The sequence below is a fragment of the Drosophila obscura genome, unplaced genomic scaffold (assembly GCF_018151105.1).
Source record: "Drosophila obscura isolate BZ-5 IFL unplaced genomic scaffold, ASM1815110v1 contig_109, whole genome shotgun sequence".
Taxonomy (NCBI): Eukaryota; Metazoa; Arthropoda; class Insecta; order Diptera; family Drosophilidae; genus Drosophila; species Drosophila obscura.
The window spans coordinates 1,162,058-1,187,758 of record NW_024542690.1 but is presented as its reverse complement, the minus strand read 5'-3'; the positions used below and the strand labels follow the sequence as shown (position 1 = coordinate 1,187,758).

Genomic DNA, 25,701 nt, shown 5'->3' with positions numbered 1-25,701 from the left:
CGGTGCGTTATTTGGGTCACATTGTCGGCGAAGGAGTGATTCGCACAGATCCGGATAAAATTTCGGCGATGTCAGAGTTTCCTTTGCCAAAGTCTCTAAAATCGTTGCGGCGTTTCCTGGGTATGGTTGGGTGGTACCGGAAGTTTATAAGCAATTTCGCTTCCGTGGCCGCGCCTCTTACGGATTTGTTGAAGCCTAAGCAAAAGTTTTCAATGACTCTAGAGGGTCAGCAGGCTTTTGAAAAGCTGAAGGAAATGCTTTGTTCAGCACCAGTTCTGCGAAGTCCCGACTTCAACAAACCGTTCTACGTGCACTGCGACGCGAGTAAAACAGGCGTTGGCGGCGTGTTGGTGCAGAAGACGCTTGAAGGGGATGAATACCCAATCGCGTTTGTGTCTAAAAAACTCAACAAGGCCCAAAAGAACTATTCGGTCACTGAACAAGAGTGTTTGGCCGCCATAGTTTGTATAAACAGGTTCAGAGCTTACATCGAGGGGCATGAGTTCACCGTAATCACGGATCACGCCTCGTTGAAGTGGCTCATGTCACAAACCGATTTGCATTCGCGGCTAGCTCGATGGGCGTTGAAGCTGCAAAGTTTCTCATTTAGGATCGAGCATCGTAGTGGCAAGCTCAATGTGGTGCCGGATGCTCTGTCTCGGGTAAATGAAGAGGAGTTGGCGACTTTGGATGCGAGCCATGGTTTGTTGGTGGACTTGGAATCGCCGGAATTTAAGTCAGAAGAGTATGTAGAGATGGTAGAAAGGGTTAGGGCCAATAACGACAAGTTGCCAGATCTAAAAATTGTGGACAATTTACTGTATCGTAAGTCAGATCATGCAAAGGGAGAGGTGCTGCATGATGTATTCATTTGGAAGTTATGGGTTCCGCAAGGGTTAGTGGGAGAAGTTTTGCGAAATGCGCATGACCATCCTTTGGCTTCCCATGGAGGCATACACAAAACTCTGGAGAGGATACGGCGGTATTACTACTGGCCAGGGTTAGTTGCAGATGTCAAGAAGCACATTCAGGCTTGTGATAGCTGCAAGTCAACCAAAGCTCCAAACACAATCCAGAGACCGCCAATGGGGGTTGCTCCCGAGTCGCAGCGATTCTTCCAGAAGTTGTACGTGGATTTCCTCGGACCATATCCCCGGTCAAGAAGTGGTCACATAGGCATTTTTATTGTTTTGGATCACTATTCCAAATATGTTTTTCTAAAGGCGGTAAAGAAGTTGACTGCGGATGTGGTGGTAAAATATATGCAGCAAGATCTCTTTCACGCTTTTGGTGTGCCGGAAACAGTGGTGTCTGACAATGGCACGCAGTTTAAGTCCGAGGCATTCCAAAAGCTTCTCCGAGAGTATAGGGTTGCACACACTTTCACAGCTCTGTATTCACCCCAGGCTAATGCTTCCGAGCGGGTGAATCGCTCGGTAATCGCTGCCATCCGATCGTACGTACGCGAGGATCAAAAGGACTGGGACGAGCAGCTCAGCAGCATCTGTTGCGCTTTGCGTTCAGCAGTGCATGCCAGTCTTAATACCACTCCGTATTACATGGTGTTTGGACAGCACTTCATCACTTCAGGAGCCACATATAAGCTTCTGAGAGCACTGCGTATGGTGGATGATAAGTCAGCAGTTTTCTCTCGGGAGGATTCGTTGGACTTGGTCCGGAGCAGGGCTCTAGAAGTCATGAAAAAGCAGAACCATAAAAATGAAAGGCAGTATAATTTACGATCAAGGGACATTTCTTACGATGTTGGACAGGAAGTTTTTAGGAAGAATTTCAGGCAGAGTAGTTTTCCCTCAGGCTACAGTGCGAAATTGGGTCCTGCCTTTCTGAAGGCTAGGGTCAAGAAGAAGATAGGGCAGGCTTACTATGATTTGGAAGATTTGCAGGGTCGTTTTGTAGGTCGGTTCCACGCGAAAGATATGCGGCAGTAAGCCAGCTGCTTCAAGCTGCTTTGTTGTCATCCTTGGGAGTTTGACCCCCAAGTCTGATCTTTGGCGGGGGGTTTTTGTAACGCTTGTAGCAGCATCTAGAGTGTTAGCGGGTGGCGCTCTCTGTCGGCCAGGGGAAGGTCAGGTGGCGCCCTCTAGGGCTCAGATTGGATGATCGGGTCAAGGAATTTTCGGAGGAAAAGAGAGTAACAGGGGCAAATGTCAGGCCTTTCACTCAGTGGCCCTTTTAACCTTTTCGAGACCATGAGGTTGGCGCTTAAACGGAAGCGTCTAGCTCGGTCTTTCGCTTTTGGTCCCCCAGTCAGTGCAGTTGTGCGGAGTGGAAAAACTCCCTTAATTTTATAATACGCGTATACGCACAAGTAAAGTGCACAGTGACGGTGAAAAAGTCCAGAAGGAAAAGATTTATTTGGCGAAGAGGCGTTGAATTGGTGAGCATGGATAGTCAAAGTTTGAGGGCGGCAACGCCTAATTCCATCGCTTCGTGCAGATCTTGGCGCTCGTTAGCTGTCGCTGGGCACAGGCGACGCCGCAAAGAGGTGCCCTCAGTTGGACACTGGATTGGAGGATCGCTCCCGTGTCCAGGAGAAGATCAGCAGAGGAGTCCCGCTCCATCACCCATATAGGCGGCAGTTGACACGCGCAGAGCTCGGACGAGCCCATTTTTTTGTCTCCCTTGTGCCTCCCTATACGCCAAATACCAGCAGCGCTCGCAAGTAGCAGCGTAGGGGGAAAGGGAAAGAGGGAAGATTAGCCGAAGTTCTAGCAGGCAGAGCTAGTGCTCAGCGGATGGCTAGTTAGTGCCCGTGAACCTTGCAGAGAGACAGCTGCGTCGGCGACCCTGCGCTATTGGGAGCGAGGGAATCCGCAAAGGAATCGCGAGAGACCCCCGTGTGGATCCGGACGGCGGGTGGCCAGAGGCATACCAGATGCCCAAGAGAATTTCATTTTTTTTTGTGATTAATTTTGTTTTGTGTGATTTTTGTAACGTTTAGTTCAAAAGAAAAAAAATAGTTTTAAGCTTTAACGTTTTGGTTGGTGTCCCAGCAAGATTAGAGTGTTTTGGCAGTAAGCGATGAGAGCGAGAGGTCAGGGAGTGCGCGCTTAGAATATTTTCCTTCCATCTCGATATTTTTTCTCTCTCCCCTCTCTCCGTTAAGCAATACGTCGGTGAGAGCGCTTTCGTCGATGGATTCCTGACAAGGGTGAGTGCTGTTATGGCCACATAAGGCTGCGTTTTTTTAACAACAGACCAAAACCAGCAGAAATATATTTATTCGCGGACATAATTAATCATGCGCTAGCCCATCCTCTGCCATCAAAGTTTACGCGTAACACTTTTTGCAAGCCAATGGTCGCAGATCGGGAAAATTGTCCTAACAACGATCAGCGGTTTGATCATTTATTCGTATTTATTCATATTTATTCATCCTTTGTTCTTATTTATTTATATGCGTTCATTTTATTATTTATTTCTCGTGCATATCGTAGTTTAAGTATGTTAGTAAGTTCATTTTTATAGAATTCAGAATATATTTTATAATGTTTTAATTCCTTTTTTTATTTGCCTTAGCTAGCACCCTCCCCATGTAGGCGTCCCTAGGCAGAAGGGGCCATTCCATTTTCAATGAAGGCGGCTTGGAATGGCCAAGGTAGGGCGGGCGAGACAGTCTCATTAACACCAGAGACGGAGTCGAAACTCTTCGCAGCACAGACCCTAGCTTTTTCTTGTATTCAGGGATAGGTAGTATCTCCCGGTTAAGTTTTCGTCGTAGCACGCTACTTCATTTTTGGTAGGATGAGTATAGGCCACCAGCATGAGGGGGCGATCATCACCCCAATAGCCGACGAGCAGAAGCCGGAAACCTTAAGCGTGCGCTTCCCCTCGCTGACCAACAACTAGCCTGGCATAATTTGTATTTTGTGTTCATGAAACGTTTTTTTTTTTTTTGGGATTTTTTTTTTTTTTAAAAGAAAAAGCCCCCCCCCTGGGGGAAAAAAAAAACAAAACCCCCAAAGATAAACAACATCTGTGTGCTCACCCTTAAAAATTAATAAATAAATAAATATATAAAATCAATCCGTTAAAAAACAGCGTAACAATTTATGTATACATACATGTACATATATGTACATTTGTATGTATGTATATAGAGCGAGAAAGGATCGCAATCCGGATCGTTCGAAAAAGAAAATTTTTAAATCTATTTGTAGTCACGCGTTACGCTAGATTCGACAAAATGTTGAAAAAAATAATTAAAAAAACAAAATTTGGAAAAATATTATCCTTGTTAAATAGTAATAGGAAAAGCCTTTATTCACAAAAAAAAAAAAAATGGTCGAGCGTACGGTTTAAAAGATATAGCTAAAATATGACCAGAAGTTGCGTTACAAAAAACAGAAGTGGTTTTCGAGGTTGGAGTACAAAATAGCAAAACTTTGCGAATTGGGTAGGTCTATCTGTATACAAATTGTTTGTGCATGTATATGAAATATGAAGTGTTCATTTTCAAAGTTATTTAATGAAAAAACCTTCCCTTTTTTTTTGCTATAAGTCGGCGGACGTTACCAAATCAAGAATATATCAAGAATCATCTTTTTTCTAGGAGATAATAGTAAAAGATAACAAGACTATAAAAATACCGAAAGCGTGAACTTTTGCTAATTTTAATAGGGTTTCGCATTAAAGCTAATGAAATTATTTTTTTATTTATATGGAAATCGGTTTTTATTGACTTTTCATGATTCTTGGACTGTTGGACCTTTTGGCGGGACTGCCCATTAGTAAAAATAGATTTATAACTATAGATATGTACATGTTAGTCTACAACTAGAGATATTTTTGTTGTTTCTTTTTGTTTTTGTTTTGTCACCAGTTTGAACATCTCCGAAAAATGTAGTTTAAATACAGTAGCGGTCAACTGAATGTGGACAGTCAACAGATGTGATTTTTTGTTGTTGTTTTATGTTTTACAATGAAAAAGTTGATTAAATTATTTAAATATCTTTCAATGAAGATGCTTCCTTTTGTGCGTCGGAAACTTCTGTCCCATTTTAATTTTCTGTGTGCAAAGGTTTAACAAATACACGGTTTATAACCCACATCCAAGTCATATCCACGTACTATTCAGATATTTATAGAGGTGTAGTATGACACTTTCCCCATCGATGAAAGAACGCGTTCTATTTTATAATAACAAAATGAAATTGCTGCTTTTGTTTTGAGATTGCCATAACGATCGAAGCTCTCACCCAGATTTGAATCCAGTTTAACAAAACCAGGCGAATTTATGCATAAATGAAGTGTTCGCCATCAGATCTAACGTCTGCCGGCAGCACTACACCGAATTTTGGATAAAAACGGGTCGGTTTCTGCGATTGCGGAAAATCAGAGCTCTAGGAGGGGTAAATGTAAATATATTTTAAGCAAATCAAATTGAAAACGTGTTTGGCCAAAGTTGTTCAAGTTCAAATTGCTGCAAATTATCACGATGATAGGTTTTGCCGTCTGAGTTTTTGACTATAAAAGCGAGTGCCGGCTAGGGCGCGCTGTTTAGTTTGCTTCAAGATTGTCGCCAACATGAAGACGATTTGCGTGAGTTCCGATTGTTCTAGAGAGGGAATCTTCTTTTTGCCTAATTGACACCTTGCATGTCTCATTCAGCTGCTGCTGTTCGTTACCCTCCTGGCCATGGGATACGCCGCCCCTGCCCCTGAACCTGTTCCAGCACCCCAACCGCAACCCGCTGGAAATGATCCCACCGTGAGTGTGCTGCGTTACAGCAACGATCGAGAGCTGGAGGCCATCCAGCGAGCCATCATTGCTCAGTACGAGCAGATCGGTGGCTCAACCCAAGTCCACGCTCCCCGTGTTGCACACATTGTTAATCCCTCCAGCTTAAGAATTAACATTTAATGTTTTCCGTAAATAAATTTCAAACTGTTAATGATTCCAAGGCTCCTCCAACGCTGATAAGGTGGGGCGATTATGGTTTCTTGGGACTGTTTTGACCGAGTGAGGCGTTAGTCTGCCTCTGACATTCGCCGCGCTCGCAGGTTTCGAGAATGTTTCGTGCCGCCGCGCTGTCCCTGATATCAGTTTTCGTGCTCTGCTGCCATGCCCAGCGGCCCCAAGGACCCCCTCCGAACAGAGACACGATTTATTTTCCCATCGAACGAGACATATTGTTCCCCGACGCGAACGGGTCCAATGAGCTGGAGGATAAGATGTGGTACCACATAAGCGAGTTCCACTTCGATCGAGTCGAGAATCTGCCCCAGCCCAAGCACAAGCATCACATGCCCCCGCCTAGTCCTGGTCAGCCCTTTCCACCGCCTCCAGGTGGCTTCAAAAAGAAGAAGAACAGGCGACGGCGTCGCATCTGTGAGCAGAGTAAGTGCCTCGGAGACAAGTTGTTGCTCGAATCGGCCAATGCATTGCGCCAATGCGTCTCTGTCCCCACAGAATACTCCGAGTATGTGGAACGTATCTTTCCCAATGACACCGCCGTAGCAGACGACGCCAACGACGCCGACTTCGATGGGCGCATACTGGCGAGGCCTGGTGAATACCCACATATGGTAAAGATCCAGCTCGAGCTGATGCTGATAAACTGGCTCTGCGATGGTGCTTAACCTGGAACCTGAACCATCAAATCTGTTTTCGCAGGCGGCAGTAGGCTTCGAGGCGGACACAGGGCAAATCCAATACAAGTGCGGTGGCAGCTTGATAAGCGAGAACTTTGTGCTGACCGCCGCCCATTGTACTTCCATATACGGGTGAGTGAGCGTAGTTTCCGCCTGTCGAAATCTCTTGGCCTTACTTACATGTACATACATACGTATTCACGTGTGTAATGTACCTCGTTCAGCACTTCCCCGAAGTGGGTGCGCATCGGGGACTTGAATCTGGTCGCCGATGAGCGAACAGTGGAGCCGCAGCTCATGCAGATAGAGGACATTTTCACACATCCCAACTACACAAATCAGCTGTACTACAACGACATCGCCCTGCTACGGCTGCAGGGAGAGGTGGAGTGAGTAATCAGGCAACTAAACAAACCAGTATCGGCTGAGAGCTACGTCTGCAGCATCTTACAGGTTGACTGTGTACGTGAGACCCATACGCCTGTGGGTATTCTCCGAGCTGCCCACTTCCATTGCGTTTGCTATGGGATATGGCTCGACAAGCTTTGCGAAGCCCATGACGAATCGACTGACCAACCTGAACTTGACCGTTGTGCCCAATGCCGAGTGCAACAACGGGCTGCCGCCCATTTCCGAGACCCCGAACGGCGTGGTGGCTAGTCAAATTTGCGCACAGGATTACATTCTCAACCGAGACACCTGTCAGGGCGACTCAGGTGGTCCCTTGCAGCTGAATCTGCCGGGTCGGCGTCGTCGCCAAAATATTCACTACCATCTCATTGGCATAACGTCGTATGGAGTGTTCTGCCGCAGCAGCTATCCGTCGGTGTACACGCGGGTATCGTCCTTCTTGGATTGGATCGAGGGCACAACGTGGAATGACTCAAATGATTAGGTGCGCAATTTAATAAAGTATTCTTTGCCTCGTAGCTTAAGAACTGGAATTTCGTTTGTGCATTCGTGGATGGAGCCCAAGAGAACATCTTATGGGTTTTATACATTTTATCAATTTATTATAAAGTTACATACTCGAACGATGCACGTTTTCAAAGGGTAAAAACAAAAAGTTATTTGGTAAATTTTGCTGAGATTCCATCGGGTGGGTTTTCTAGACCTCGTTGTTGGCATCAAGCACCTGCTGCTTGACGTCCTCGTAGGAAGGCAATGTCTGTGGATGGGCGATCAAAATATGGCGATTAATTACACATAAACGAGATGAAGTTTTCTTCAACAAATTCAAGCATGCGACTAATGCATTAGTGTTCTACTCACGGACGGCATTGGCGAAATATTTTAGTATGTTTAGTGACGTGTTTAAGGTTAAGCAATGCACAACGATGAAAGCAATTACAGATTGTTACGATTATGTATGTATTCATGCGGCGACTAGTTGGCAGCGTCAACCTCCGTCTCACTAACCTGCCAGTAGTTGTCCTCCCAGTTCGGGAACATACGCTTGAAGGCCCGTGGCTCCTGGCCCTGGGCGACGCGCACGATGCTCACGGTATCGATGGTGCGTGCGGTGGGCTCCACTCGGATGTAGCGCTATGCAGGATATTAATTAGAGAATAATTAATTAAGATAATTGAAAATTTCAGCCGTGTGCGGATAGAACACACCTTTGCCATGTCCACAATCTTGCTGTTCTCCTCGGCGGTGGCTCCGGAGCCGACCCACATGTAGATTTCATCGCCGGCATCGAGCAGCATGACATCGTCGGTGTCCAAGTCCTCCTGTTCGTACTTAGCCACTTGCTCGACCTTCACGAACCCATTGCGGGTGAGCCGACAGTGGAAGAGACGTGGCTCCAGCAGGGGGGCTCCATGGTCGTCCAGGCTGCGATCGTACTGGCCCTCTCCATTCAGCTCCTCCCAGAATTCCTCGGGCTCTGCACCCTCCTCGACCACCTCCACCTCAGCGTCGTTCCAGTAGTGCGCAAAGCGTTCATTGGCCGCAGTTTTTTCGAAGCTAGACGCTCCCAGGCCATTCCAAATAAAGATCTTGTGCGACTTCGCGGACACGAGAGCGAAAGCATCCCCAGAGGCCAGTGACGAGCTATCGGCGGGCACTTCGCTGGCATGGATATCGCTCTCGACGGTGCCCCGGATGCGGAACAGCTGCGCCGTCACTGGCAGGGCGGTGTACGAGGCCAGAAGCTTGCCCTTGAAGATCTTATAGAAGTGGCGCGGCTCGTGGCTTTGAGCGGTCAGCACTAGCAGGGCGTTCTTCTCCACAGCCATGGAGAGGCCTTCCTGGAAGGCTCTCTCCTTGACAGCAGCGCTGGCCTTGGCACCCTGCCACACGTAAACGATGGGGCCCTGGTCGCCATTGTTGGCCTCGTAGTTGTAGGTGAGAACATACGAGCCAAAGCCCAGAAGCGGAAGGTTTTCCTCGAAGGGAACGGTGTGGACCAGGACCTCGCCCGAATCGGGCTTGCTGACGTACTGCGTGATGCTCTCAATGCTGTTCTGTCCGTGGTCCGGCATAAAGCCAATGGCCCGTCCACCACTCCTCTTCAGTTTGTGCACCACAGCGTCGATCTCGTCCACATCCAGCGACTCGTCTGAGCCGATATCCAGGGCGGAGCGAATGAGGCGTGTGTGCGCCATGCCAGCGTCGCGCCAGGTGGCAAAGTATTGCTTGAATGGTGCGGACTCGGCGCCCTCGACAATGCGCTCGATCTGGGTCCAGGCAGGGTATTTTTTGGTGCGGAGGAACTCTTGGGCCTTGGCCATCGCGTCGGTCTTCTCCTTTGGAGTGGCGCCTCGTCCGACCCACACGAAAATGCCGGAGCCAGTGTCCAGAATGAAGCAATCGCGAGTGTCCAGCATGGCCTGGGTCAAAGGTTTCTGCGCGACGGTGTCCACTTGTAGTTTGCCGCTGGCATCACTCACCTTGTAGAGGGTCACGGCTGCAGCGTCGGCACGCTCAAAAGCGCTGTCCTCCTCTGCGGTGGATTCCTCGGGAACCTGGCCGGCGGATCCGGATCCGAGCACATCAAAGAACTGCTGCTTGTCTGCCTCGGTGCTAAAGTCATCGATTATTTGCACACGGGCACGTCCATTGTGGTCCTGATCTCTGATCTGATTCGCAGCGCTGATGGCCTTCAGCTTCTCCACGCGCTTGGCCTGCGATCCCACGTAGACGTAGATATCGCTACCCGCATCCAAGATGAAACAGTCGCCCTGGTTCATCGAGGACACTGACAGATTCACCTGCCGCACACGCACGTTCCGCTTGCCCTTGACCTGGAACAGTCGCTTCTGCCCCTGGGCGTTTGTCTCTACGTGCTTGAAGCCGGTTCCGACACCGCCCTGTTCGTAGCGAACGCCTGAAATGGTGGCTTGGTTATTTGACTGTGTAAAAAGGCTTTGGGAGCTTGTCGAACCATTCTTGAAGTATCCCAGGAACAGCTGCGACTCGTGATCCTGCACCTCGCGATGCTGCACAGGGCCGCCATTCAGGAGGTCATCCAATTGGACGGTCAGGATGGCAGCAGCCCCAGCCTCATCGGTCGACGTTTCGGAGCCCAACCAGAAGTGCACATCCCAGGAGAGTTTTTTGTCTTTCTTGCTTTCAATGGTCTGGAATTAAATTCAAGAGTTCCACATTTGTCACTGATTCAACAGAAATTCTGCGCATGATGATTCATGGGTAAACATGTGATATATGTGTGTACAGATTCCATTTCCAAGAACATCCCCTTATGATCGGTACAGAGCTCCCTTCCACCTTATTTCATACTTACATTCAACACAATGAAGGAGTCTCCGGTGAAGAATTTTCCGTAGTTATTCTTTGGGTAGGCCACCGGCTCGAAATTCTGGAGAAAGTCAAATGAATAAAAATTGATAGAAGAAATTCGTGCAGGCATATTGCACACATGCGTGGAATATTCAAGATGTGTTCTACGAGAATATACAAAATTTTGCGTCTGGGATAAATGTTTTGACCGTTTCCCATTATAAACAAAAAGCGCTGGCCATTCCGGACCTAATAAATTCAGTTAATTAACAGAACATTAGCTATAGACGTATTTATGTATAGCTGGCACTTATAAACATGTGGCACCCACATTGCGTGCCGGTTGGGCAGCTGAAGAGCTGCGATGGCGGGGGACCATGCATGCCTGCTAGAGCTGTTTCCCCGCTGGGTTGTGGATGCCACAGGCTGCCGCTGCCGCTGCACGAGCAACGCAGTCAGTCGTGCGTGGGAGCTGCGCTGCGCTGCGAACTTTCCCCCAGAAGATGAAACAAGCGCCAGCTATTTATACGCTTTTCGGAACAGCTGGCGTTGGCACTTGCACTGGCACTGGCACCGGCGAGAGTGAAATCAAAAACTCGAAATATTGACTTACCTCAACGCGCCAGATTTCCAGGCCGGGAGCGCGGCCGGCGTTGGCAAAGGCTGGGTTCATGATGCGTCTTCCGGGCTGCTTGCTGTTCTCGGCAGTTGGCTGGTTTTGCACAGGGAACGCGGGGCGGGCGTTGAATGTACCCGCTGAGCAAAGAGTGGTGGAGAGTGCGAGGAACACCAGCAGGCTGGAAGGCAGACAGATAATGGTTACCCGAGTCTCAATCAGTTTTGTACGATGTCAGAGAATCAGAGTCTGTCCGGTGGGATTGTGGAATGACTTGAACCCCGCCCAAGGACGATAAAACAGTCACCCGACAGCCTTCGGGTGAGTCAGGTCCATAAATGTCTATAAATGGCCATAAATGTCACATGGCGGCGAAAGCTTTTCATCAGAGGCGTTCCATATGATAAACTCGCTCGTAATTGCCATGTATAGACAATATGCTCGAAAGACACTCTCCCCTACTTACGTTTTAAGCCAGATGAGAGCTCTGACGCGCGTCGTATGAGTAACCCCTTTCTAAACTGTTTGCACTAATTAAACTGTCTTATATTTGCTGTCGAGAGTTCTATGGGAGCCCATTAGCCAAGAAGAGAACTGTTCGCTTGCATTACCTGGAGATGACTGCCATGCTGGCGGCGCCCGAAGTTTCCATTTCGCGTATCGCCTCTGTCCCGTGCCGAAGCGACAGCAGCGCCGCTTTGTTTATTGTTGCGATAAATATAACAAGTTGCGCGTATACCGCGTATTCCCCGATGTGTCTGGGTATTCGTTTTTGTTATGAGTATATAAATGTGTATGTATGTATATTTATCTCGAATTTGGATGTATATTCGCTTTGTTTTTCTCAAACAGAGATGATTGTCCGCGCTGATCCCAGGCAAGAGCGTGTGAACTGTAATTGTAAGAGAAATAACGAGTTAGCGTCAGCTGTTAAGAGTGTTTAAGAGATCACCCCGATAAACAGACATATCTGGAGAATAGTTAGCTGCTAATTAATGTGTTAACTAACCCCCAAAACACGTTTGTTCATACTAACTAAGTCATATTATTTAGTTAATCAAATAATATCAAATATCATTAGTTTCCCATTATGCAAAGCATCTTGTCAGAGAAAAATTCCTAGTGGCTGCCAACTTGTACTATGATATCATTTTCGTACACGCATTAGTTCACACAAATGTACAGTGTCAGGGATTAGTCTGTGGCCAACCCAGGAGTTCCACATAACAGCCAAAGCCTCACTTGGTCCCAACGAGATAAAGAACTGACCGATACCTTTCTCTTTCTTCCTTTCGTGAGATATTTGCGTATGAAACAAAAGTGCATCATTATTTTTCCCATTCCACTCTATTCTGGAGATAACAATTCGGCATCGAGCGAGTACGTACACTTTTTTCGGCCACTATTTACATATGTACATACAGTTGTATGTAGATATGTATGCTGTGATGTCTGATCGGATCTTGAGGCCATCCGGCGAAGCTGTGAATCAAAAGGCTGCACGCATGTTTTGGCAAATTGCTTTCAAGTAATTAGTTTTGCGCCATGACGACACGACACGTCTGGGGCTGGTAAGGTAGCATATCATCGCTGATACCAAACACCAAGCCCAACGAGCCCTTTCTCTGCAAGTGGGTCACAATCATAAGCAAGGGGGAAAAATGTCTATATTTAATTGGAGGTTTCTGCCTTTTGGGGCACTTTCTGTGCCGTTTTCAAGTTCGCATTTTTTTTCGCTTGACGTCTGTCCTCATGGAGTGAATATCAAATATAGTAAACGTGTTTCGGGTATCAATCATGAATACCTAAAGATATATGTATGTATATATGGAGTCATAACTAGCCGTACTTAAGTACATATGTATGTACGTATCCACAAGCATTGTAGTTTACACATGACAAAAAGCGTCAACAAACCCATCAATCACAATTAATAAAGAGTTGAGTTGGTGGAACAAAAGGTATGCCCATTAGGACCGTCATTAATAACAGAGTTTCTGGGGATGCTAATCTATCAACAATATTGTAAGACGATGAAGCTTAAGAGGCACACAGAATCTCAAATAAATACGCATTTCGAAGTACATTTGATGTACGAGCAAACAGTACATTGAATGTTGATTACCGTTTCCGTTGTATACACTTGTACATATGTACACATACACTCGTAGTACACATCGAAAGGTCAGAACAGAACCGAGATCATTTTATATTTTTCAAAACAATTGATAAGCCAAATCAGCATCCAATTTAATTAGATGAGGTCTACACATTTTCTAAAGCAGTAATTGTTTGAGTCTATAAACTGCATTTATGTAATCAGACATCAACCATCAATTGAGCTCAATTAAGCGGGCCTCTCCAGAGTGTCTTGGGACTTATATTACTTTCTTAAAGGATTATAAAAACCGACACGTATTCAGCTAGTTATCATTTGAGGCTATCGAAAAGTGACCATCGAATGCTCACCGAGGCAAAGCAAACAAGTAAACACTTACTCTTAGGTCAATACGAACTGCCCGAACCGAACCAAGATTTAATGCGCGACTGAGAACGTACACGGGAACTTGGAGAGAGGTGTGAGCAACAAACGGCCGATCGAGACACTGAACGAAAGGCAAAGCTCGTCTTCGCTTTTATAAAGTCCGGGACGGGCCGGGCAGGCCGCGCTCAAAGCCGAGTCGCACTCGCGCCGTGTGGCTCTGCCGCTCGCATGCTGCCGTTGTTGTGCCGTCGTAGATTGTTGATAATGTGAGCAGAGTGTGATAAGTACAAGTGAAAATTACCCGCACACAAGCTGTAAACAGATTGAAAACAAAAGTTGATAATACTAGGAATTCAGGTTGAAAGTCGGGCAGTGCTTCACCTAAATGAAAGCTTAGGAATTCCCAGCTTTATTTCAATCCATTCGTCAAAGTAGTCTAAGAATAATGTCTAGTAATCGGCCGCAGTGTTCGATAGGTAGTCCCTTCGTCCAATGTTGGAGGCCTGCTTGTTCTGCACGGCCTCCAGCTTGGGGCACTCGGTGATGCGATGGCCAAGACCGCCGCAGTAGCTGCAACCATGCGAATCGCCCAGGTCCAGGTGCTGGTGCTCGGCCTCTGGCGCCAGCTCGTCGAGAAAATCGGGCACCTCCTGCTTGCCCTCAAGAAGAAGGTGCTTCAGATCCAGAAGTACAGACTGCTCGGTAATCTTGTTGATAAGAGTGGTGGCCAATCCCTTGGTGTTCGAACGGCCCGTTCGACCAATGCGATGCACATAGTTTTCAATATCGTCTGGCATGTCGTAGTTGATGACATGTTGCACGTTGGGAAAATCCAGTCCCTTTGAGGCGACATCTGTGGCCACAAGCACGTCCTTCTTTCCCACGCGGTAGGCGTCGACAGCTCGAGAGCGCTCCTCCTGGTCTTTTCCGCCGTGTATGGCCACCGCCTCGACCCCCTTCAGCAGCAAATACTCGTGTATGCAGTCCACATCCTGCTTCTTCTCGGCAAAAATCAGCACGGGCGGCGCAGTCTTCTGCAGGCAGTCGAGCAAGTAGACAACTTTTGCCTCCTGCTTCACATATTCCACCTGTTGGGTGACATTCATAGAAGCGGCTCCCGCTCGCCCAACATTTATGGTGACCGGCTTCACAAGCGCAGACCGGGCAAAGTTCTGAATCTTTTTCGGCATGGTGGCCGAGAACAGGAGGGTCTGGCGCTGGCCCTTGAAGAAGGAGAAAATTGTGCGGACATCCTCCTCGAAGCCCATGTCAATCATTCGGTCAGCCTCGTCCATGCATAGATATCGGCACATGTCCAGCGTGAGGATCTTTTTGTCCAGCATATCCATAAGTCGTCCAGGCGTCGCCACCACAATGTGGACGCCTCGGGAGATTACATCCAGAGCCTCGCTAACTGGCAGACCTCCCATGGCCAAACAGGATCGCACCTCAGGCATGCCACAAGCCTGAAGATGTTTACTGTAGTGCTGAATGATTTCGTGCGTCTGTTTGGCCAACTCCCGCGACGGGCATATGATCAGTCCATATGGCCCTTCATTGCGTTCAAAGGGCAGGCTATACTCTTGCTCAAGCGCGAACATGAGGAGGGGCAGCACAAAGACCAGTGTCTTTCCGGAGCCAGTGAAAGCAATTCCAATGAGATCGCGCCCAGCGAGGACGGTGGGCAAGCCTTGAACTTGGATCGGAGTGGGAGTCTTAATGCCCTTGGCGGCAAGTCCATCGAGGATGCCCTTCGGGAACTTCATCTCGATGAAGCTGCGTATGGGAGGGCTTGGATTCTCGCCCTCCACGAGTATCCTCAGGTGCTTTTGGATAGCTTGTCGCTCCTCCTCGGGCATCGCTTCTATGTAGCGCGGCGGTCTCCAGGAGGTCTTTATGGGATCTTCGTACTGTATGCCCTTGGCCAGCTCAGCCACTCCCATCAGAGCCTTCTGCTGGGCAATGCTCTCCATGATCTTTGCCTCCTCCCGCAGTTGTTTCTCTACAGCGCTTAGTTTTTTCGCCTCCGCTATCTTTTTCAGCTCCGTATGCTGGTCCAGCAGGCTGATGTTGTACTTCCGTCCATAGATCTCGGCATCGTGGGCACCCTGCGAGTCGTCGTCGTTCTCATTCTCGCTAGACGACTTGGGCTGTGCCGTCTCGGACGCCAGTTGGACGACGCGCCCCAGTTTCATCATGTGCTGCTTTTTCCGCTCTTTGACAGGAACATACGGTACATAGTCGTCGTTATCCTCCGCTCCGTCATCGGATGACTTTGAAGTTCTCCTGTATCTCTTTACATTTGCCATTGTGTTAATTGTTTATGAAACTAGCTAATATAGTAAAAAATGTAAACAAATGCAATACGATGGTTGTTTGACGATTGTCGATATTAAGATATCGATGTCAAGATTTTGATTTTGATAGGCTATTTACCCCAGGGCTGCGTTATTGCATTTGACAAAAACGCAGTGTTTTCTAAATTCGAAAATGGCTGAAAAGAGTAGTTTCGTTGTTGATATAACCCAGAAAAATATCAATAACAACATAGCCGTCATCCCAAAAAAAAAACCAATGGCTATGAACAATTATTTGGCGTTTTGTCCCTCATGCAGTTAGCCCTTTGGCGACCAGATGATAGTTCCCACAAAAAATTAAGAATCCTTAAGAATTAAATAATGAGGAATGATGGGTCTACAAGGAGACAGGAGACAAATAGTATTATTTTAACTTTAGTTTTACTAAAAGTGTTCCTCTATTATTAGAGGGGGCTATATGGGTTAAGTCCTTTTTCGGTATATTTACGGTATATTTTATACTTAGAAGGTATATTTCTGTATATTTCTGAGGGTCTGTCATACTGCATCTAAAAATTTTAAGAAAATAAATAAATTAAAGTGGCGTCGTCATGTCTATGTCCAAGACCACAAACACCTACAATCGACAGAACTGGGAAGACGCGGAATTCCCGATTTTGTGTCAAACCTGCCTGGGGGACAATCCGTACGTACGCATGATAAAAGAGAGATTCGGTAAAGAATGCAAGATTTGCACGCGTCCGTTTACAATATTCCGCTGGTGTCCAGGAGCCCGTATGCGCTTCAAGAAAACGGAGATTTGCCAGACGTGTGCACGCCTAAAAAATGTTTGCCAGACATGCCTGCTAGACCTGGAGTACGGACTGCCAATTCAAGTGCGAGACGCTGCCCTCAAGGTGGCAGACACAATGCCCCAAAGTGACGTTAACAAGGAATACTACATACAGAACATCGACGCCCAGCTTCAGGATGGCGATGGCACTGAGGCAGCTGGCGCCGTGGGCCGCTCTCTGGCGGCGAATGAGATGCTGTCCAAATTGGCACGCACTGCACCCTACTATAAGCGGAACAGACCCCACATCTGCTCGTTCTGGGTAAAGGGTGAGTGCAAGCGTGGCGAGGAGTGTCCGTACCGTCACGACAAGCCGAACGAGCCCGACGACCCACTATGCGAGCAAAACATTAAGGATCGCTACTATGGACGCAACGATCCAGTTGCCGAAAAGATCATGAAGCGAGCAGCCTCGCTGCCAACGCTGGAACCTCCAGAGGACCGCAACATAACTACCCTCTATGTCGGCAATCTTCCCGAGGAAATCACCGAGCCGGAACTGCGCGACCAGTTTTACCAGTATGGCGAGATTCGGTCGATTGCACTGGTGCCAAGACAGCAGTGCGCATTTGTGCAGTACACCAAGCGTGGCGCCGCCGAGCTGGCAGCCGAGCGCTCCTTCAACAAGCTGGTGATCCATGGCCGCAAGGTGAGCATCAAGTGGGCCCACTCGCAGGCCAAGCAAGGAACTGCGGCCAAGACGGACAGACGCTTTGATGTAGCAGGCATTCCGCCGCCCAGCGCCAAGCCGAATGACTACTTCAATCTGCGACAGGAGCAGATAAATGTCATGCCCGCTGGCTTGAAGCTCCACCAGCTACCCTCAAACTTGGTGCCGGCCTCCGCGTACCAGATGTACGGACAGCCAACCTATGCGGCGCCCTACAGCAACACCAACAGCGGAACAAGCGCAACGGCAACATCTACCTCTGGTGTGAATCTTGACTCGATCTCGATTCCTCCGCCACCTGGTCAAGTGCCCTATCCAAGTCAGGATGCCACCCGCATGGGCGCCCTGAAAAAATAATATTTATTAATGACGACTGCAATTTGCAATTTTTATATAAACTGGATTACTTTTCAAATAAAGTCAAAGGAAACCTCCAATTATTTTATTCCAATTTTAGAATAAAGAATTAGCAAAAGATTATTCGATTGGAACTGTCTTATAGTGGGATATTCTCAGGAGAACAACTGTTGTCAGTCCCTTGTTAAGTGGACGTTCACTGCCTCCCATTCTTCAACTGGAAAGTCATTTTTTTTATGGATTGCCAGGCTGTGTGCAGGCCCGGCTTCAGGTCTGATGATCGTTCTCCTGGGAGAAAATTTCAATTAATTGGTTGATGAAATTACTGAAATTTTCCTCAACAAAATTGTACAAACAATTATTTTTGGTTTGTGGTTGAAGATTTCTCGTTAGAAGATTGGTTCTCCGTATCATTATCTATATCATTATCTAGATTTCAAAATCCTACTTTTTCACTGATGGTCGATGGTCGGAAATAACCATCGATCTATCTGACAATTATAAACCAATACCATACTATCGATAGTGCCAGCGATGGTTTTACAGCCCTGGCGTAATTTAAATATGCTGTCCAGCTGCTCGCGCTTCTTGAACACGTTGATAATAAATTGCTGTCATGCCGACTATTTACCGTGGAACGATTGTACATACGAAGGCTTTCGATGACTTCGAGTCCTTTGAAAATGGATTCTTGGCCGTAGCTGAGGATGGCAAGGTATGGATATATGCGAGTTTCAAAGTGAGCTCCAGCTAAGCAGTGTTTCGTTTCCCTTAGATTATTGGCGTGGGCAACGACTACGACTCTTGGCTGTCCAGCAACAAGTTGAGCCCCACGGAGCTGTCCGTGGTGCGTCTGTCGGAGAACCAGTTTTTGATGCCGGGATTTGTAGACTGCCACATACACGCACCGCAATACGCGCAGTATGGCCTAGGACTGGACATGCCACTGCTGGACTGGCTCAACACGTACACGTTTCCTCTGGAGGCGAAGTTCTCCGACCAGAGCTATGCCCTTAAAGTCTACAAGAGCGTTGTCGTAAGCGTCAATTAATATTCCCCCAACCATACTGTTTGTATTCGGTCGCACACACTCCCATACCATACTCGTACATAAACCGACGATCGCGGCCTCCCGCTTATCGTTGATTGCCCATCCATCCGATTCACTCTCACAAATGTAGCAATTGATTGTGGCGCTTGCAGTGCTGATAATGTGATCCGATACCACTACCCCCTATAGGAAGCAACGATACGCTGTGGAACCACTTTGGCCTCCTATTTCGCCACCAACAACCTTGAATCCACACTGATATTGGCACGGGAAGCAGCTCGCCAAGGCCAGCGGGCGCTGATCGGTAAAGTATGCTCCAATTGCAACAGCCCCGACTACTATGTGTGAGTACAGCGTACAGCCGTCACAGGTATCGATTTGGCCAATCAACTCAAGCACTTTACTTACAGGGAAACGACAGAGGAGTCGACAAAGGCGACGGAAACATTCGTTGGGAAGTTGCAGGGTCTCAAGAGCCCCCTTGTGCTTCCAACGATAACGCCACGGTTTGCACTCAGCTGCAGCAAAGAACTCTTGAAGGAGTTGGGCGACATTGCAAAGCGTCTGGACGTCCATGTTCAGAGTCACATCAGTGAGAACCTTGCAGAGGTGGAGGTAGTGAAAGGCATTTTCAAAACCAGTTATGCTGGGGCCTACGACGACGCTGGCCTGCTAACCAAAAAGGTAAGTCGGTCGGTGTAGGAGTGTAGGTTTCGATTGCTTTCATCTTTTTGGTCGACAGACTGTGATGGCGCACGGCGTACATCTCGAGGACGACGAAATTGCACTCCTGAAGCAGCGCGGTACATCCATTGCACATTGCCCCGCATCGAATACGATGTTGAGCTCCGGGCTGTGCGACGTCCAGCGCCTGATTAACGCCGGCGTAACTGTCGGACTCGGAACAGACGTGTCGGGGGGGAACTCTGTTTCCATCCAAGATGCCTTGCTGCGCGCCTTGGATGTGTCCAAGCACTTGGATTTCTTCAAGAAGCAGAACATTCGCGGCACGGGCGAAGCCAAAAGCCCCGATCCGAAGTATGTCCAGCTGAAGTACAAGCAGGCACTCTACTTGGCCACACTTGGTGGCGCCAAGGCCCTCTCTCTCGACCATCTGACGGGCAACTTTGTCCTGGGAAAGGAATTTGATGCCCTGCTGGTGGATGTCAGCGTCGTGGAGAAACCAGTGCGTCCGCTCAACGTCAATGAGCTCCTCGAGAAATTCATTTACACTGGCAACGATCGAAATATAGTAGAGGTCTTCGTGGCCGGCAAACGAGTCAAAACACCCGAGTCAAAGTAGGGAAATCGGAATGTAAGGTAACAGTTGCATTTCACAAGGAAACGAATATAGAGAATTTATTATCTTGCGGACAAATCGTAAATGCTGAAACGAAACTTCGCTTCTAAATAACATATAATCTATATATATACTCATTTATGTACACTTGGAGGATTGCCATGGAGTCAACACTAACAGTTTCAAATACACCTTGTACATTTCAAAACAGTTTCATACAGCTGTGTGGTACTATGTAACTTCTTAACATCTCAGAATGCCATCGTATATAGCATGTAGTCGCATGTAGTATAATCACATATTGGCTAAAGGGGCTACACGGACAGGTATTAGTTTTAGCTAAGTGTTTGATTTGTGGAACGATAATATTTTCAGGGGAATATACATAAGTATATGTACGTTGCTTACAGGTCGAGGAGAGAACTCAAATTCCGTACAATTAAGAAAATGATAATCTTCAATTTACCCCAGCATCAGCATGGAGCATGGTGTGTTTGGAAGGGGGCGGGGAATGTATAGGCATTGGCTTGATTGGTATAAAAATTAAGTAAATTGTCCATAAATAGTTAAACATTTCATAAGGGGGCTCGTTTGGGCTAAGCCTAAGCCTTTGGCGGCATAGGCAAATACTCGTCTCGTACTCTCACTTTACATACTTAAGCTTACACTTTTAAATGGCTTTACACTAGTTTCAGCTAATGGTAGGATAATTAGGGCTAAATATGATAGGCATATCTATAGACATAGGACGCGTTTTACGCATTGAACATATTCTGCTGCGTGGCATCGTTTTCGAAATCTGTCCACGCATTGTTCAGTTCCATAAAAATGAGCTTGGCAATCTCCTCGTTGTCTGTGCCATTGTGCTGAAAGATTCGCATGTTACAGAGCACATGATCAATGAACAATTTGCAAATTTCAGCACTTACCTTGTCAGGATGCACGGCCAAACAGGCACGACGATAGGCCTTTTTCACCTCGGCGGGCGTCACCATAGTTGACATTTCACAACGCTGCCATTTGGCGTTCTCCCACAGCACCGAGTGCATAGAGCTGAGAAGAGCCCGAATGTTGTTTTTTTTACCATCAGTCTGCAAGTAGTATGTAGTGACCATGACCATGAGGATGCATTGTAATCATTACAATTGTCCTTACCCATTCCATTATGCGAACTTTCTTGGGGTCCATGTCCCTGACGAGCTCTTCTTTGCGCATTTCGTTGATGGACCGCGGACCGTGACTCATTTTGCTGCCAAACGAGTATCCCTGTTGCCCCAGGATATCTGCAAAGATATCAGAGCCCTTAGCACCGCCAGCTGTCGCCTGCTGAGGTGCTTTTGGTGAATCGAAGTGCGCGCGACTGTAGTCCGCACGCCCCTGAGCAGTGGTGGACTGCTGTGGCGGAGGAGTCTTTACAAATGTGGGCTGTGGCTGTGGCTGTGGCTGCGGCTGCGGCGGAGGCGGCGTCTTCACAAATGTTGTTTGGGGCTGGGCCTGTGCCTGTTGCTGGGATTGAGCCGGCTTGTGCGTGGGGCTTGAGTACTGCGTCGGCTGCGGACTGTTTCCCACCGGGGACTTTCCACTCAGTGTACTGCGATTGAAGTTTATGTTGAGACCAGAAGCTAGGTTTGCAATGTCCGCAAAGGGGTCCGCAGGCTTTTGAGACTGCGTGGGCGACGGATTCTTTCTGGCAGGAGCTGGCTGGCTTGCAAAAGCAGGAACAGATCCCACAAACGGTGGAAGTCCTGCACTGGTCGAGGGCTTTAGGCTAGGAGTACTGTTCTGGTCTGCTGAGCCGAAGATGTCGAACAGGTCAGCGTTGATTTTTGGCAGTTGCGCCTGCGGCGGTGGAGGAAGAATGTCTGGCACTGACGTCGACCCAATGCCAGTGGAGTCATCATCGCCGAAGGCTCCCAGCAGGTCAAAGCTGGCATCAGTGCTGGGCATTGCGCTTGCTAGGGGATCTCCTGCTGGTGCGTCACTCGGCTGCTGGTTGAGATTTAGCAAATCGATGGGCGGCGAGGGCTCCGGCACAGCAGCGGGAGTATCATGAGCTATTTCGGTGACATCGGGCAGCACAAGCGGAGAGCTGGACCGCTCTGGTTTCCTCGCCGCTGGCGGCGAAGGACGCGTTGTTGGCTTTGTCACTAAAAATGAAATCGTGTAGTAGATAGCAGTCCAGGAGCAGAAACAAGCCTACCGAAGTTATCCAGCATCTCGGCATATTCCAGGTCGGAACTGAATAAGGTGTGTGCCGATCGTTTTGGCTTGGCTGGTATCCATGGGGGCTTGTGACTGGGCGGGCTCTCCGACTCTGTCACAGCCAGCGATAGCGAGACGCAAAAGTTTTGCGTCACCTGCTCCGGATCTGGCAAGTCGTCAAGGTCGTGACTCCTGAATGTAATCAAGGTTTCCGGCTCCGGGATGAAGCCCGTATGGATTTGAAGCTGACAGATCTTCAGTCCCTGGGGCCGCACCATTCCCTTGAGTGCGTTCCGGGCGTGGTATAATACTATTGTAACATCGCCGCATACGGTCAGATTAATGGGCAGCACAATTTTTCCGGGACCGGCCAGGTGCAGACTGCAGAAGATACGAAATATTACCTTTGTCACCTACCGTCACCAGTGGCTGGCTCTTTCGCTGCATGCTCACCGCATCTTGTCGTAGTCCTGCAGTGTGCTGAGCAACATCTTCTCGTTGCAGTAGACCTCCATATAGATTCGGCAGCCGTCCCGTGCCTTGGTCATTCGTGGAACGGGCTGGCAGGTGAGCGCCACCAGATTGGTGTTCTTGTAGTGAGGCAGCAGCGGCGTCGGTCGCAGGATGTCGCCAAAGTAATAGAGGAAACGAAATTCAGATGGACGCAGATTAATTGTGTGTCGCTTGACCGCAAACACCTGCACAGCGTCCTCCGGCTCGTGAAGAAGGTCCGCATACATGAGCAACGCACAGATCACGGTGGCAGCTGTGCATCCTCCCGAATCGCCAGTTTGCACGACCACAATCGACTTTGGATCCGCGTTGAGGAAGTTGTAAATGTCCGCCGACACAGTGAAGAGACCCTAAAGGAATGACGAAGTAGAGAAAGAGAGAGCAGCATGTAAGGTACTTCTACACACCTGCAGATTGGGGGCATGTGCCTGGGGGCAACCGTAAACGGACCCTGCTTCCACCGTTCGCACAGGGGGCGGGAGGCGGGGCACAGTGCGCTGTCCAAAGTTGTAAATGCTAATCTTTTGAGGGGCGAAGCGACTCTCCAGGGACAGGCGGACGTCTTCGATGTTGTTCGTCTTGTAGGCCGACTCGAAGCCATCCGATGGGCAGGGCATGACCAAAACCCTCGAGGTAATGTGGCTGATATCGAGATCGTTACGCGCTATCGACTGCTGCATTGTCTGCATGACCTTAGTGGAGGTGTCTTTGAGGTTCTTGAACAGCGTTCCAGCTCCTCCGCGTAGCGATGACAGAAGACTTCCCTGTCCATTGCTGGAAGCGGCTGCGGGGACTGCGGTGGTTGCGGCGGGAGCCGCTTGCTGTGCAGCGGCAGGCGGTGTATCGGAATAAAATTCTGATTGTGTGGGTGTATTTCTGGCCGGACTCTCAGTCGGCGATGAATTGATTGGAATTCCGCGCAGGTCTAAGGGCCCTTTCAGGGACCAGTTGTTTGTCTCCGCTATAGCCGCCAGACGCTCGAGTACCATGGAGATGTCCAGACGCTCAACGGGATTGACTTTGAAGCAGCCTTTGATGATATCACGGAAGCACTGATATCTTGGCTCGGGCGGCAGGATGTAGTTGGCATTAATGATGCGTAGTTTGCCGCCATCCTCGTACGGGTGTCTTCGATAGCACAGGAAGTAGAGAATGCATCCCAGGGCCCAGATATCCGCCTTGGTGCCGATCGGATTGTTCGACCAGGTGTCCAGCATTTCGGGTGCGCGATACATCGGCGTCGTCACAGTGTTCAGCTGGTCCTCCAACATGTTGCGCTGGTGGGCACTCCATTCGAATGTCGGCGAGAGTATTTCTCTGCTTGCAGAGCCAAAGTCGCACAGCTTGATCTGCTTGTCGTTGCCGATAAGGAAGTTTTCGATCTGCAAGGCAAACGGATAAAGGGGTTCCAGATAGCAATGCGGATGGACTGCTCACCTTTATGTCCCGGTGGGCAATGGGCGGCTCCTGGGCGTGCATGTAGGCAACGGCCCGTGCCATTTGGTAGAAAATACGCAGCACCACTGGTGGGTCAATGGCCCCATTGTCCACCTTGAAACAGTCCACCAGAGAGCCGCCTGCAAGAAAATCCAACGGGAAATGTAAGACACCAAACCGAGCAATTTCAATCGCTTACCCTTGCAGAGTTCCGTCAGCAACAGATACTGAACGCCCTGCTGGGGCTGCTGCGGCGCCGGGGCCACATAGCTGGATCCGATGAAGGCCACAATGTTCCCATTCCCCGAGAGCTGCTTGTGGACGTCGATCTCGTTGGCGATGGCACTGCATGCATGCTGATCGGCCCCAATCAAGCGCTTGAGGGCGTATTCGGTGCCAGTTTGCACATCTTGCGCGACATACACGAACGCATAGCCGCCTGAAAGAGACGGAAAGGGAAACGAGCGGGTGAGGAAGTTGATAACACAGCTCTGATAAGAAGGCATTTTAATTTCATTCACAGTGAACACGCTCTGGGATGGACAATGACCCCGCGTCGACTGTCTATCCAAAAGAGAAGGGGCCAAGCGTACTTTATATTATAAATCCCCTAGTTCCTTTTCTAAATGTTCGGCCCGAATGCTGGTAAGAAAAGCTCTTTCTTATATAAGAAACGAGCCGCGCAGACTAGTTTGGTTTGTGATCGCTGTATGTCTGTGCATGCGTGATTCATAGGTCAGGGAACGTTGAAGGTACGCGAATGATGGTGCGAGTAAATTAATGTAAAAAGGCTGCGTCGCGATGCTTGGTGCCAGCGCAATGCTTCAATAAAAAAACAGACAAGGACGTTGGGCTGCCATCGCATTTACCGCTCGGCAAGGCGAGAGTTTTTGAAGAAAAGACAAAATCAGAAAGCGTAACGCCCCTCGCGTTGCATCGCGATGATCTGTCGCCTTCAAGCCACGACTCGAAACGTTGGCTGCACTTGCTATTGATTTTTTGTGTGCTCTCCTTGTTGCCTCTGATCTGGCAGGGTGGCTCCTCCCACTCCTCTTACCTTCGGCTATGACGCACTTGGTGCGCAACTTGTGGCCCCCAACCTCGACGACCTGGCCGACGTATTCGTTGTCCATTCTGCCACTGTTTGTGGCTGCTGCAGCTCCTCCTCCTGCAGCGTTGGCAGCTGTGTTGCCGTCGCTGGTATTGAAGTAGCTGAAGTTCAGCGACTTGAAGAACTCCCCCATTGTGCAGTTGGCTAACGATGGTGCAGACTGTCTAAAACTGTTTAGCGCGAGCGATTTAATTCAAACTATCTTTTGTTTGTTAACAGAATTTAAACATTTTTGCTGTGACCACAAACAAAAAATCAAAGAATGGCCAGTAGAGGTGTCAAACCATCGATGGCACTATCGATAGTATCGATATTTTACTGCTAGCCTCTACTATCGACGGTTTTGCGACTATCATGATAGTATCGAGCTACAGTCGTTGCGCTTTTGATATGTTTGGATTGGCTGCTATAAAATACGAAGACAAATTTGTAAAAAAATCGACAGGTGGCA

At 48.4% G+C, this 25,701-nt stretch overlaps 7 protein-coding genes across 9 annotated transcripts; 4 read left to right on the top strand and 3 right to left on the bottom strand.

The window, feature by feature from the left end:
- The first annotated feature begins 5,457 nt into the window (after positions 1 to 5,457).
- Positions 5,458 to 5,910, top strand: LOC111068844. Its single transcript, XM_022358589.2, has 2 exons — positions 5,458 to 5,562; positions 5,632 to 5,910. The coding sequence occupies exons 1-2, from the start codon at positions 5,548 to 5,550 to the stop codon at positions 5,881 to 5,883; spliced, it is 267 nt and encodes an 88-aa protein (XP_022214281.1). The 5' UTR covers positions 5,458 to 5,547; the 3' UTR covers positions 5,884 to 5,910.
- Positions 5,911 to 5,978: 68 nt separating this feature from the next.
- On the top strand, positions 5,979 to 7,666 carry LOC111068843 (serine protease snake). Of its 2 annotated transcripts, none has more exons than XM_022358587.2 (5): positions 5,979 to 6,360; positions 6,433 to 6,548; positions 6,637 to 6,746; positions 6,839 to 7,003; positions 7,058 to 7,357. In XM_022358587.2, exons 1-5 carry the CDS (start codon positions 6,033 to 6,035, stop codon positions 7,272 to 7,274), a joined length of 936 nt encoding a protein of 311 aa, XP_022214279.2. In that variant the 5' UTR covers positions 5,979 to 6,032; the 3' UTR covers positions 7,275 to 7,357. The 2 variants fall into 2 exon arrangements, with proteins under 2 accessions (XP_022214279.2, XP_022214278.2); XM_022358586.2 differs by having other exon boundaries at positions 5,980 to 6,360; positions 7,068 to 7,666.
- Positions 7,602 to 11,671, bottom strand: LOC111068841 (gelsolin). Of its 2 annotated transcripts, none has more exons than XM_022358583.2 (7): positions 11,586 to 11,671; positions 10,972 to 11,155; positions 10,363 to 10,437; positions 10,003 to 10,198; positions 8,234 to 9,945; positions 8,034 to 8,159; positions 7,602 to 7,782 (listed from the first exon to the last, which is right to left on the bottom strand). In XM_022358583.2, the coding sequence occupies exons 1-7, from the start codon at positions 11,624 to 11,626 to the stop codon at positions 7,723 to 7,725; spliced, it is 2,394 nt and encodes a 797-aa protein (XP_022214275.2). In that variant the 5' UTR covers positions 11,627 to 11,671; the 3' UTR covers positions 7,602 to 7,722. The 2 variants fall into 2 exon arrangements, with proteins under 2 accessions (XP_022214275.2, XP_022214276.2); XM_022358584.2 differs by lacking the exon at positions 11,586 to 11,671 and adding an exon at positions 11,441 to 11,567.
- Positions 11,672 to 13,675: 2,004 nt separating this feature from the next.
- LOC111068842 (ATP-dependent RNA helicase abstrakt) lies at positions 13,676 to 15,973 on the bottom strand. Its single transcript, XM_022358585.2, has 2 exons — positions 13,841 to 15,973; positions 13,676 to 13,771 (listed from the first exon to the last, which is right to left on the bottom strand). The coding sequence occupies exon 1, from the start codon at positions 15,766 to 15,768 to the stop codon at positions 13,909 to 13,911; it is 1,860 nt and encodes a 619-aa protein (XP_022214277.1). The 5' UTR covers positions 15,769 to 15,973; the 3' UTR covers positions 13,676 to 13,771; positions 13,841 to 13,908.
- A 322-nt stretch (positions 15,974 to 16,295) lies between these two features.
- Positions 16,296 to 17,737, top strand: LOC111068854 (pre-mRNA-splicing factor RBM22). Its single transcript, XM_022358609.2, has one exon. The coding sequence runs from the start codon at positions 16,368 to 16,370 to the stop codon at positions 17,634 to 17,636; it is 1,269 nt and encodes a 422-aa protein (XP_022214301.1). The 5' UTR covers positions 16,296 to 16,367; the 3' UTR covers positions 17,637 to 17,737.
- A 447-nt stretch (positions 17,738 to 18,184) lies between these two features.
- Positions 18,185 to 20,197, top strand: LOC111068853 (guanine deaminase). The gene is made up of 5 exons (XM_022358608.2): positions 18,185 to 18,351; positions 18,412 to 18,672; positions 18,877 to 19,031; positions 19,098 to 19,371; positions 19,430 to 20,197. Exons 1-5 carry the CDS (start codon positions 18,253 to 18,255, stop codon positions 19,988 to 19,990), a joined length of 1,350 nt encoding a protein of 449 aa, XP_022214300.2. The 5' UTR covers positions 18,185 to 18,252; the 3' UTR covers positions 19,991 to 20,197.
- Positions 20,198 to 20,260: 63 nt separating this feature from the next.
- Positions 20,261 to 25,524, bottom strand: LOC111068852 (cyclin-G-associated kinase). Its single transcript, XM_022358606.2, has 9 exons — positions 25,197 to 25,524; positions 24,339 to 24,578; positions 24,140 to 24,279; positions 23,110 to 24,084; positions 22,643 to 23,052; positions 22,188 to 22,570; positions 21,143 to 22,134; positions 20,917 to 21,078; positions 20,261 to 20,853 (listed from the first exon to the last, which is right to left on the bottom strand). Exons 1-9 carry the CDS (start codon positions 25,381 to 25,383, stop codon positions 20,743 to 20,745), a joined length of 3,600 nt encoding a protein of 1,199 aa, XP_022214298.2. The 5' UTR covers positions 25,384 to 25,524; the 3' UTR covers positions 20,261 to 20,742.
- Positions 25,525 to 25,701: the final 177 nt, after the last annotated feature.